Source organism: Lutra lutra, chromosome 7, assembly GCF_902655055.1.
Source record: "Lutra lutra chromosome 7, mLutLut1.2, whole genome shotgun sequence".
NCBI lineage: Eukaryota > Metazoa > Chordata > Mammalia > Carnivora > Mustelidae > Lutra > Lutra lutra.
This window is the reverse complement of record NC_062284.1, coordinates 130018895-130031716: the sequence shown is the minus strand read 5'-3', so window position 1 is coordinate 130031716 and position 12822 is coordinate 130018895. Positions and strand designations below refer to the sequence as shown.

Here is a 12822-nt window from a genome sequence, read left to right as displayed (position 1 = left end):
TCCCACTGAGCAGGGACCCCAATGCAGGGCTGGATCCCAGGACCCTGGGATCATGACCTGAGCCAAAGGCAGAGGCCCAATGACTGAGCACCCAGGCACCCCCCCTACCTTATTGAGTTTTAAGGGTTCTTTCTAAACTCTGGATGGAAAGCCTTTGTTAGATATATATTGTGGATGTTTTAGCCTCGTCGGGAGTTTGCGTTTTCCTTTTACTGAGTCTTAAAGTTTTCATTTTGATGAAGTACAGCATATTAGTATTTTGAGCCATGCTTTTTATGTTCCAAGAAATTGTTGCTTAATCCAAGGAACCAGATTTTCTATTTTCTCTTGGAAGTTTTATAGTTTTGATGTTCGGATCTATGGTTTTGAGTAAACTTTTGTATATGATGTGAGGTAAGGGTTGAAGGTCGTTTCCCCCAGACACTTGTGTTGTTCCAGCACCATTAGCTGGCTGTACTTTCTCCGTTGAATTAACTTGGCACTTTTGTTGAAAATCAATTACCTGTATATGTGTGGGTCTATTTCTGGACTTTTTACTTTCTGTTAACATACAGTGTTATGTTAGTTTCAGGGCAACTGTATACGTTTCTCGGAAATATGGAATGCTTCGTGAATTTGCATGGCATCCTTGTGCGGGGACCATGCCTCTCTTCTCCGCATCATTCCAATTTTAGTATACATGCTGCTGAAGTGAGCACTGTCTCTGGACTTTCTATGATGTCTTATTTGTTCTCTCGGACCATTCTAACGCCAAATGCAGTCTTCGATACTACAGCTCTGTACAAAGCTCTGAAATCAGGTAGTACAAATTCTTGCTCAAAATTTTTTTGGCTGGCCTAGATCCTTTGCATGTCCATATACATTGTACCAATTTGTCAAGGTCTACCAAAAGAGGATACTAGAGATCTTTTTCAATGCTTGCAACCCTTCCCTGGTTCCCCCCAGCGTGTACGATCACCGATCACCCCTGACAGCCCAGCGCAGCAGACCTCTGCGCCCTCCTCGCCAGCCTCCCTGTTGCTCCTGGAGCGTCGGCCACACGTTTCTGGATCCTCCATGCCTTACAAGAGTTTTCTCTGTCACCTCTAACCCACATACTGGTTACAGGTTTTTAACATGCTTTTTACTTTTCCTTCACAGCACTTACCAGTTTGTACAATGATGTGAGTCCATAGGGTTATTGTTTACTATTTGTTTGCTGGCTAGTATTGGTCATGCTCAGTGTAGTGCCTGGCATGGACACAGCACCCAGTTTTCCTTGGTTGAATGAATAAAGGCAGAGATCGCTTTCTGAATAGTTTATTTGGGCAAAACAATATATTTGCATGGGATGATTCTTAAGTCATCTCAAGTAGTTCCCCTTCAGTTCTAAACATGTGCTCTCAAACGGATATGCCTAACCCAATCCATCATTTAGAGCTTCACAGTCATCCAACAAGGTGTAAAAAAAAAAAGAAAAGAAAGAAAATCATCTGGCAAAAAAGGGAGACGGGGTAAGAGAGAAAGAGAGAAGAGTGACATTTTAATACAGTACTAGAATTTAAAATTTTTTATTTACATTTGCCCCTCTCGCTTTCTCAGATTATACAAGCATCACAGCAAAGGAGAGGGATTTCACAGCACCTCTTCCAAAGTCCAGTTTACAGGCAAATTGGTCAATGGAAAAATAAAGGCCAACAAAAGAAGATCTCAGCTCCCCATAAGCGATTTCTCTATTCTTATTCTCTTTCCCCCTTCTCTTAATGTTCGCGACCTTTACACAGAGAGGGATCATCAAGACCGTGTGGGCACGCTGGCTGAGCTGACAGTGGTCTCACCAGGACCCTGTAAAGAACCACCGAGGATGCTTCTAATCATTCCAACCATCGGTTTAGCGCCCCTGAGGTAACAGGACCTAATGCTAAGGGTGAAGACAAGTTACCACTCCAGCCCAGTCAGGAGTAGGTCCCACACCTCCGTAGTAGGCCTGTGCCCAGCCGAGCTTCGCACAAGAAAACTGAGAACTGTGGGGAGAAGCAGACTCTAAACCGACTCAAGGCTCCTGGGGCAGAGAGGGATCCACTCATCCACGGAGATGGCAACAAGGAAGAAGGACACCGGGCACATCAGGGGACTGCTCCTGTCCTCACCTTGCATTCAGCTTCCCAACTTCTCCAAAGGGACGGACTTTGGGTATTGCTTCATCAAAAATGCCTAACCGCAGTGGCAGAACCATTGAGTTCTTCAGGGTCAGTTTATCAGAACTCATCATACCAGAGTCACAGTTCAGGGCTGTCTATCCTGCGTACTTTCTAGTAAACAAGACCTTGACCATGGCTGTCCCATCAGGCCACTCCCCGGGGGCCGACTGAGAATGCCTCCAGGCTGGAGAAGACTAGAATCAACTTCGGTAGGTCCCAGAGCTAACTCCTTTGCCTTCCCACTCCCCGCCGTCCCCAAAAGACTCCACCTAAAGCAAAAGGTGCTTGGAGAACAGAAGTCACTGGAAATGACAAAAAGGGCAACCTTTTCCTAATTAGGTTATCTGGGCACATGGTAATTGGGTAGGGGTCTAAACACTACATTTCCTGTGGATGGAGTTGAGCAGAGAATAAGGTACGCTTCTATCCACGTGGAAGGTATTTTGATTAGCTGGTTAACGGATCGAGATGCCTGCCGGCTGAGCACTGAGCTTCCGTGGTAAGCAGGTAGCTGCAGACCTTTAGGTTCTGGGGCTGCATTTAAGCCAGGAACTGCTCGACAGCCACGAAGAATCATTTGATTTTCGTAACTCCCCTTCACCCCCCACCTTGGGCGATGCCGAGTTCACCTGGGTGAAAGGCTCAGTAGTGCTGATCTTCGTGAAGACAGACCTTCTGAAGGAAGAGCCCCTACGCTCTTCCCCCTTTGCTGACCACACAGCTTACAGCCAGCAGAGATGAAAGCCCATCTTGGCTTACCTCGAACACCAGGAAAGGAAAGACACTCTGGGAATTAGTCACAGCAGTTCTTCATACAAAAGAACCCGGAGCCAGTCAGTTGTATATACAAATTCTTACAAAATAAGAACTATTCACATTCTTTTTCTCCATAGCCTATGGCCGGACTAGCGGTCCTATAATGCTTCCCAATCCAGGACGACTAGGGGCTGGAGAGCCTCATCAGTTTGGATGGGGAGCAGGGTTGGGGGGAGAAAGAGGCACGTAGCGGTAGATAGCATCGCTTTCCCCCCTTCCCTAAGAAGCCAGGAAATCTCTCCACGGGAGCCATTCTTCCTCCTGGTTTTCACTAATAGAAATGAACCAAAGCTTATTAAACACTAAAAAAACTCAGCTAGACGGGACTAGTCCTAACGAACTTAGATACAGGCTCCCTCAAGTAGGGAAGAAAGAAGTCCCCAGACTCCTCCGGAAATGTAGGGTTGGGTGTCCCAGGACAGGGTATCTGACCCAGTGATCTTCCAAACACAGCATCACCGTCTAGGTGTTCTCCATTGACATTCTAAAACTCAAGAATGGGAAGGTACAAAGAAAGGCCAAATGCAGGACAGAGGGATGACAGGGACAAGTCACTGGCACAGTATTTCATCCCTGGGCTTCTGAAAGGGCGTTAGCAAACACAGAGCCCTCAGCCGTTGTTTTGCTTTTGATGTAGTGGTTCCATGACTCATTGTTTGCTTACAACCTGCAGCCCTTTACAGGGGCGTTTCTCTTCACCTTCCGTGACTCCTTCAGGAAGAAGCGTGTTTTCACCATCAGAAGCCCTCACCCTGTCGTGAAAGTTTAAGATAGTAACTATAGGACTGAGATGCCAAGTTCTTCAAACAAGCAAGCAGGACTCTGGGGTTCTGGGGACTAGGATGATTTTTAAAGGGAAGAAATTTTCCAGAGCAAAGCGAAAAGTTAAAAGTGCTCCAAGGACCCCGCCCCTGAACACACTCTTTCACTATTTACTTACTGTAGAGTGAATGCCATAGTTTAGGGTAAAACTTTTCAAATAAATGTGGGAGGAGAGTCTGCCACTGCCTCTTGATCCATTCTTTGTGATTCTGATGTCTCCTAGTTAGAAGTTTCTGGTTTCTGATGTGATCTGCAGAAAAAGGTCTTATAAGCCGGAAATGGATAAAGGCAATGCTAAATAGAAAGAGGGATGAGAAAAAGTGGTAAGGATTAGTCACATCTCTACTGACTGACTCCGACTATCCGCTTTGGTGGTAACGTGAGCTGACACCTGTGTGCATCCCATCTGACTCATGACCCAGGCGACCTTCAACCATGCACGACACAATACTTAAGTCTACTCATTCCCAGTGACTATATTTATATACATCTACATGTCCCCCAGTGCTTTGTTAAATAATGATGCCTGTGATATGACTGGACCCTAGATCTATATCACAGTTTCTGAGAGACAACCAGCATGTAGAACATTTTGTCCTCCAGAAAGCAGAGATCCCGTGCGGATCACAGTTTTGTCTCTTCAAAATAAACTTGTAACTTAACTGCATTTATTCTGACATAACTTTGCACCAGCAAATATATGTCATATATATGTATATATACATACATACATATATATATTTATGATGTGTTTAAATGCCCATATTGACATTTGAAATTGCAGTGACTCCATGCAAGCTGAAGTAAAAAGAGTAGCAAGGTGAAGTTCATTGCTTGAACTTTGGGACTTTTGCAAACCCTACACCATTTGGTAAGTGACTGCAGTGCAAAAGCTATCTGGTGTTCTAGTAGGGTTCTACGGTGAGGAACGAGATTCGAAGGTTAGCGATGTATCTTATTCTACAGGGCTAGTGACTTAGATACCACAATGTCTTTTTTTAACTTCAGTTTGTCCATGCTAAATACAGTCCCTGCATTTCTATTTGGTTCTTTGATTCACCCTTTTCTAGTCTTTAAAAAAGGTAAAACAGAACCTTGGAATATTTTAAAGGCCGAAGGCTCTCAGATGCTGAGAGTGATTGAAGAGAACTTAAGACAGGAAAGCAACCCCTCACCGACAGTCCCGTTGCTCCCCATCTCCACCGCATGTGTCAGAACAAGCCCCGCAGCTGAAGACAAGGAGCACAGGAGAATCTCTACTAACCCAAGGAGGGATTCCAAAAAGAGAGACATGCAAAGCTACTTTCACACAGGGCTCTTCCATGCTGTTCCCGAGCCTTCCCCCATACTACTCCAATGGCTACTAGAAGACAAGCTGGTCGTGGGCGTAATAATGTCAAAAGTTCTCTTCACTTAGGCTTTGGTCAACAGAAAAAAGGAAGAGCTTTAACATGGTGGTTTTCAGATTTGTTCTTTGGTCAAGCAGTTTTATAAAGCTCTCTGAAACTAGTCCCCTCACCTAGTATGAAAAGAGTTAAAATAGAGGATCCCAGTTTAGCAGAGATAATGTGTTCAGAATTTCTTAGGGCAGTGGGGGGGTGGGGGGGAGGGAAAAAAAAAAGAGACCCTAAACCCTAGATGCCAGATTAGAATTGTCTTAGGACATTAAAAGTAAAGAACTAGCACTCAGAAGAGTAACGTTTAAATGGGTCAGCTTCTAAAACGGGTAAGTTAATAACTTTAATCCTTGAACAGGAACATGACGAATGATTTCTGAGCATGGGATTTACCAACATTTTCCTTTATCAGTTTAAATCCTGATCTGGACCCAGACCCAGGCAGAGGCGGTCACAGCTCTGAAGAGTAGAAAGCAGAGTAGGAAGCAAGCACAGACGTTTGCCAGCTCAGTCCCCCAGCTCTGTCCCTTCGGCCCCCGCCCCCTGCTGGCTGAGCAGCTGTGTGCACAGAAGACACAGGGAGGCGGGAGGCGGCCTCACCACAAGGGTCTGGCCAGGGTGGATGTGGGTGCTTTCGGAACAATTCCAGCATTTTAAATAGCAGGTTAGTTTAGAGCTTAGGAGAACCCAGAAACTGGACATACGTCTCAGACAGTGACCATTATCAATATCTGATGGTGAAAGAAGGAATCACCCGGTGACCAGAACAAGACGAAACCTTGGGAGGCTCCTGGCCAGGGGGAGTTCACGACAAGGGGCAGTTCTTAGCAATGTTAGTGTTCATGGTTTTCCTTAAACAGCTCAACTTCGGACAAAAGGGAGAACACTTTGGTTGAATACTTGACTGGTTTAGTAAGGATTCCAAGGTTGGCAGCCTCTGACACCTGGACTGGAAGTAAGTGGAGGCACTTGCTCCCTGGGGAGGAGGGCTGGGTGAGTCTGGAGGCTGCGGTGGTGGGGCCAGCGGGAGCTGTGGGTGGGCCAAGTCTGCAGGTGGCAAGGAAAGGCTAACGGCCTGTGTGGTTAGCCAGGGCCAAGCTAGGGTCAGCGTGATTTCATAAGAAGGAGAGTTATAAAATAAAACATTTTTAATGGACAAAAAAGTAGAGTGGGTCAGCTCTTTTTTTTTAAAGGTGAAATGTAGCAAAGGAAGAATGTGAAGCAGTTTTTTACTATTTACAAAATGCCATTTAGAAATGTCTTTTGCGTGAGATGGCCACAGAAGTATGGTTCCTGGAACTGGCTCAGAAAGGCCACACACTGTCCTGGGTGAGGGAGAGCTCCTCCAAGGGAGCACCAAAAAGGCTCAGTCTTCTGTTTCTTCGTAGGTTGTCTCATCAAAGGGCCTGTCCAGCAGGGGCACCAACCGATGACGGGAATACTTGAGCTGCAACAGGTCCCCAACTTCATCTATCTCCTTGAGCGCCTAAAACATAGAGGAGTGGAGGTGAGTCGGAGCCAGCAGGACGCAGGCACGCCTGGTGCGTTAACGTTTCTAAAAACATTCGTGGCAATATTATCCTCTTGTGGGACCGTGTGTGTCTAGTGCATTAACTCTGATCAGACTATAGGACAGCTGTGAAAAGAGCTGCTTTTTGAGCAAGGACATCAGGCCAGTCATGACTAACGGGTTGTGAAGAGCAGTTATGCAGGGTAACGGGCAGCGTTCACCAAAGTCTGCTATACGGAGGAGAAAAGGAACATGCGCCTTGCACTTGCCAGGCTGGCTACCACGGTCCTTTGTCCTCTCATACTTCAGTCCTCACAGCTTCTATTTCACAACAAAAAAACCGATGGGAAGTCTGCATTGAGATGTGTCCAAGGCACAAGGTGACGAGAGCCCCCATGGTGCACCGCAGATCAGACTTAGCAAGAAAGCGGGGAAGCCATTAGGAGACTGGGTAGGTCATGGACAGGGTGGGAGGTGCACGAGCAAGAATGGGCGGAGCCGGGACTTCAACTCAGGCAGGGGTCTGAACTCTAAAATCCGAACCTTGCGAGATCGTCCTATCTTCCCATCAAAAACTACTTATTCTCAGTATAATTTTCTTTCTTATAAAATCTGCTCGTTGGTTTTTCAAAAAAATTCAAACACTACGAAAAGTTATGAAATGAAAAGTCATGAAATGAAAAGTCTCTTCCTGATTGCGACACCCATCAGCTCACAGAGGTAACCTTTCCAAACCGCGGCACAGAGGGTCAGAACAGAAGATCCCAATACAAGAATGGGATAGGTGTTCACGATTTCTCAGGAAAAAACCAATAGAAGGACAGGGACACTCGAAGCCCCAGATACTTCTTGGAGAAATCCGAAGAAGACTGTAAAAATTGTATAATCCTAGGTTCTAAGGCTTTTCAATAAAAGCACCTCACGCAGGCCACACAATGCAGTTTCCACAGCGTCTCTCCAGCCCTGTCATTCACTCCCTCTGAGTCTGGGGATGTTACCCAGGGGATAATGTGACAAATTCAGGGTGAAGGGCCTTAGCTTTGGAGACAGGGCTCTCTCCAATTTCCCATCACATCACAGACATCTTCTGTCCACTCTTATGGTCATAATTTCATATGAAAATGCACACCTTCTACTTTATAACAGGAGTCAGTCAGTTGAGTATTAGTAAAAGACATATTTCTGTGTTCTTAAGTTTAACTTTGATCTTTTTGAAAAAGATTTATTTGAGAGAGAGAGAGGGAATGAGTCGGGGGGAGGGACAGAGGGAGAAAGAATCCTCAAGAAGACTCTCTGCTGAGTGTGGAGCCCAACGTGGGGCTCGATCTCGTGACCTGAGCTGAAATCAAGACAGACACTAAACTGACGGAGCCACAGAGGTGCCCCTAAATTTAACTTAAAAATCAATGTTTGGGGGGCACCTGGGTGGCTCAGTAGTTAAGCATCTGTCTTTGGCTCAGATCATGATCTTGGGGTCCTAGGATCGAGCTCCGCATCAGGCTCCCTACTCAGTGGGAAGCCTGCTTCTCCCTCTCCCACTCCCCCGCTCGTGTTCCCTCTCTCACTGTCTCTCGCTGTCAAATAATTCAATAAAATCTTTAAAAAAAAGAAAAAAAAATCAATGTTTGTAGGTAGGGGTGCCCAGGTAGGTCAGTTGGTTAAGTGTCTGCCATCAGCGCAGGTCTTGATTTCTGGGGTCCTGGGATAGAGCCCCATATAGGGCTTCCTGCTTGGCAGGGAGTCTGCTTCTCTCTCTCTCTCAAATGAATAAAATCTTAAAAAAAAAAAAAAAAAAGCATTTGTAGAGAGAAAAAAACCCCACCAATAAATAGCATTCCTTATTTATTCTGGCTAAGAAAACATTCTTCATTCCAAATGTGGAAAATATAGAAAGCAAATTAAGAGCTGGACCCAAGGGGTGTCTGGGTGGTTTAGTCATTAAGTGGCTGCCTTTGGCTCAGGTCATGATCCCAGCGTCCTGGGATCAAGCCCCACATCGAGTTCCCTGCTCAGCGGGGAGCCTGCTTTCCCTCTCCAGCTCCCCTGTGCTTGTGTTCCTTCTCTCTCTATCATAAATAAATAAAATCTTAAAAAAAAAAAAAAAAAAAAGAGCTGGACCTCAGTATGCTTCCAGTACAGTGGTATCTTGGGGCAGCTGGGTGGCTCAGTTGGTTAAGTGTCTGCCTTTGGCTCAGGTCATGATTCAAGGATCCTGGGACTGAGCCTCACACCAGTCTCCCTGCTCAGCAGGGAGCCTGCTTTCCCTCTCCTGCTTCCCCTGCTTGTGCTCTCTCTCTCTAATAAATTAAAAAAAAAAAAAAGTGGTATCTTTGAGAAAAGGTTTAACTGAAAGCTCCATATGGAAATAATTTAGGATTGAATTTCAGCTGGAAGGAACCCATTAACCATTTATCCCCTGACCTCTGATATAGGATTTATTAATTTAAAACAACACATGACTTACTAAGATCACAAAGTGAAAGACATTTATGAACTCTGACTTTAGAATATTTTTTTCATTGATGTAAAAAAGAAAATGAATAGAAAAACTCACAGTAGCCTAAAGGGATCTAGAGTCCATGATTTCCTCTGATCCCATAACAAATATTTCAGATAAATAGGTTTTATTTACATAAAACTGTAACTAGACACTGCTAGTTGGCCATTATGTGGGTCACCTGGTTTGAGCAGGAATAAGGGACCATTCCAAGTATCGCCATCTGTTAGCAAAACATCTACACTCAACCACCGGATCCCAGGGTGAGATGGGTTCTTAGGGGAAAAATCGTGTAAAATCATAGAGTGGAGTCTGGTCCTTGAATGAGAGAATATTCTAGGATAGCTGTGCCCCAGAGCTGATCAATAACCCTGCCTTTCTCATTTTTAAAAATAAGTTTCATTGTGACACAATTCACATGCCATTAAAGTCACCTTCTTAGTATATTCACAGAGGTGTACAATTTCCATCAGTATCTAATCTTAAAGTATTATCACCTTAAAAAAAGGAACCCCATACTCACATCCTTCTCCCTGTCTTCCCCAAGCCCTGACAACCACCAGTCTATTTTCGACCCTATGAATTTGCCTATTCTGGACATTTCATAATGTGGTCTTTTGTGCCTGGCTTCTTTTACTTAGCATGATGTGTTCAAGGTTCACCCATGTCGTAGGGCTCCCACTTCATGCTTCTGTATGTGGGTTATCCAGCCGTCTGGAACCGTTCGTTGAAGACACTATTCTTTCCCTACTAATGAGTCTGGGCTCTCCTGTGGCAAATCAAGTGGCCACAGATGCCCAAGTGTATTCATGGCCTCTCAGTCCTCTTCCATCACTGGCCTCACGTCTGTCCTCACGCTAGTGCCCCACTGCCTTGACTACAGCCGCTTGGCAGTGTTTCATACCCAGGAGGTCTGACCCCTCCAACTTAGATTCTCTCTCTCCATACTGTTTTTGCTGCCTGGGCCCCATAACGGTCCCATATAAACTTTTTTTTTTTTTAAAGGCAAGACAAACTTTGAACATCTAAATAGAAGAGAATGGAAGAAAAGTTGAAAGGCACAATCCAAATAAAAGAAAAGGAAGATACAGCAGCAATAATAAACGAAATCCAATTTTCCAGGGTCAGGATGTGATGAAGAACATACTCGTACTTGCAAAACAAGTTTTGTTTGACAGAAATAAGGACGAAAAATCAGTCTTCAGAGGCCCAGAAATAAAAATGTGAATTAAACTGCTACAACAAACCTTAACATGTATTCATACTCTTCAAGATTAGTAACTCTCCAATGAATCAGTGGGTACTTCTAGCAACCGCAGCTGACCCATGAACAACAAGGGTTTCAACTGTGTGTGGGTCCACTTATATGTGGATTTTTTCAATAAATACAGTACTATAAATGTCTTTTCCTTACAATCTTAATAACATTTTCTTTTCTCTAACTTACTTTATTGTAAGACTACAGTATATAATACATATAACTTACAGTATATAATACATCTAACTTACAAAATATGTGTTCAGTGCCTGTCTGTGATAACAGTAAGGCTTCCAGCTGACTATACTTAAGTTTTGGGGGAGGCAAAAGTTACATGTAGATTTTTTTTATTTTGGGATGGGGCAGCGTGTTAGCTCCCCTACACCACCCCCCTCGTGTTGTTTAGGTCAACCATAATTTTATGCAGATATTGCATTCTAGAATTCTATAAACTCCCAGAAAGCAATACTTATTTAAAGTCTTGGATGTGAAATAATAGCACGTTAAGAGAATATCACAATGTAAGAATTAAGAGACCATAATTAAATTCAATAATTACGAGCCCTTCCTACATGCCTGGCTATGGTATATCCTGGAGATATAGAACAAGCAAAAGAGACGTAGTCTCTGCCCTCAAGATTTACCCAGTGGAGAAGACTGCCACCAAATAATTCCAGATGGGAAGGATTTACTAAGGGAGAATCTTAAGAGTCCAAGGAAATGGCAAGCAAGAGGACTGGGGAACACCCTCAAGCAATTTTCCTTTAAGTGGAGATGGGAAGAATCTGTAGGAGTCAGCCAGCCAAAGAGAGAGAGGACTCAAGAGAGAAAATTCTAGAGAGACAGAACAACATGTAAGAAGGCTTGTAGTAGAAACAGCTTGAGTACAAAGAGAGTGAGACGGTTATAGAGGCCATAATAAAGGAAAGCGTGGAACGAGACAAAGCCATCAATTCCCCACAGCCCTGATCACACAGGGTCTAGTGGGCAATGCTAATGGTTTTGCTTTTTTGGGCGGGGGTGGTGGTGGTGGTAATTAGCAATATTTTAAGCAGCACCGCATACTCCCTCCTCTATTTTACCAATTAATACCTCAGGTGCTTAAAGAACTTCAGGATCAGCAGATGATCAATTTCATCTGATATCCAGGCCTCCGTAGCATAGATATATTTACATCAAGGTGAGAGTGTCTACTTACAGTGTCAAGTATTTCTTTGGTATGAGCTGCGGACAGGCAAAACCTGGCTCTGGACTCAATAATTGGAGTAGCAGGAAATCCCACCACAACTACGCCGATATTCCGCTTCAGCATCTCCCGTCCAAAGGCGCTACGAGGGGAAAACAGGGTAAAGAAACCAGGAAGAGGAATAAACCACAACACAAAGGTCTTGTGGTCCTGAATGATTTAAACTCTTAGGTGATACAGACATTGGAGACCTCTATTAGGAATCTCTTCTAGGGGCGCCTGGGTGGCTCAGTGGGTTGGGCCACTGCCTTCGGCTCGGGTCATGATCTCGGGGTCCTGGGATCGAGCCCCGCATCGGGCTCTCTGCTCGGCAGGGAGCCTGCTTCCTCCTCTCTCTCTGCCTGCCTCTCTGCCTGCTTGTGATCTCTCTCTGTCAGGTGAATAAGTGGAATCTTTAAAAAAAAAAAAAAAAAAAAAAAAGGAATCTCTTCTAACTTCTTTTAAGTTAAAATTGCCTCGGGGTACCTGGGTGGCTCAGAGGGTTAAGCCTCTGCCTTCAGCTCAGGTCATGATCTCAGGGTCCTGGGATCGAGCCCCGCATCGGGCTCTCTGCTTAATGGGGAGCCTGCTTACCACCCCCTCTCTGCCTGCCTCTCTGCCTACTTGTGATCTCTCTCAATCAAATAAATAAATAAAAACTTTTTTTAAAAAAATTGCCAGATTTAGGGGCACCTGGGTAACTTAGTTGGTTAGGCAGCTGAGTCTTGATTTTGGCTCAGGTCCTGACTTCGGGGTCCTGGGATTGAGCCCCACACTGGAGCACTGCATCAGGCTTCGTGCTCAGCAGGGAGCCTGTCTCCCTCCCCCTCTGCTCCTCCCCACTGCTGGCTCGTGCACTCAGGCACGCGCGCGCGCGCGCACACACACACACACACACACACACACGCACCTTCTCTCTCAAATGGATAAATAAATCTTAAAAAAAAGAAAAAAAAATTGCCAGACTTCTTCAATTCAATCCTAGAGTGGTCTTTTCCCAAATGGTCTCCTTCACGAAGGTGAAGAATATAGTTGTCAGAGACCTATTTTTGACAGGGCTTGCCTAAACATATTTGCCGTTATAGCCTTGAAGTGTTCTGACACGTAAGAGTGGTTC

The 12822-nt window shown here is 44.8% G+C and overlaps 1 protein-coding gene and 1 non-coding gene across 2 annotated transcripts in view; both read right to left on the bottom strand.

The window, feature by feature from the left end:
* Positions 1-591: 591 nt before the first annotated feature.
* LOC125105784 (U6 spliceosomal RNA) lies at positions 592-698 on the bottom strand. Its single transcript, XR_007129046.1, has one exon. It is a non-coding gene; the product is annotated as a U6 spliceosomal RNA (small nuclear RNA).
* Positions 699-1283: 585 nt separating this feature from the next.
* Positions 1284-12822, bottom strand: part of SPTLC2 (serine palmitoyltransferase long chain base subunit 2) — a 116684-nt gene continuing 105145 nt past the window's right edge. Inside the window, exons 11-12 of the mRNA XM_047735644.1 lie at positions 11679-11808; positions 1284-6701 (exon numbers count right to left, since the gene is read on the bottom strand). Coding sequence (XP_047591600.1) covers positions 6582-6701; positions 11679-11808 — 250 coding nt within the window. The 3' untranslated portion in view covers positions 1284-6581. The remainder of the gene's footprint in view (positions 6702-11678; positions 11809-12822) is intronic.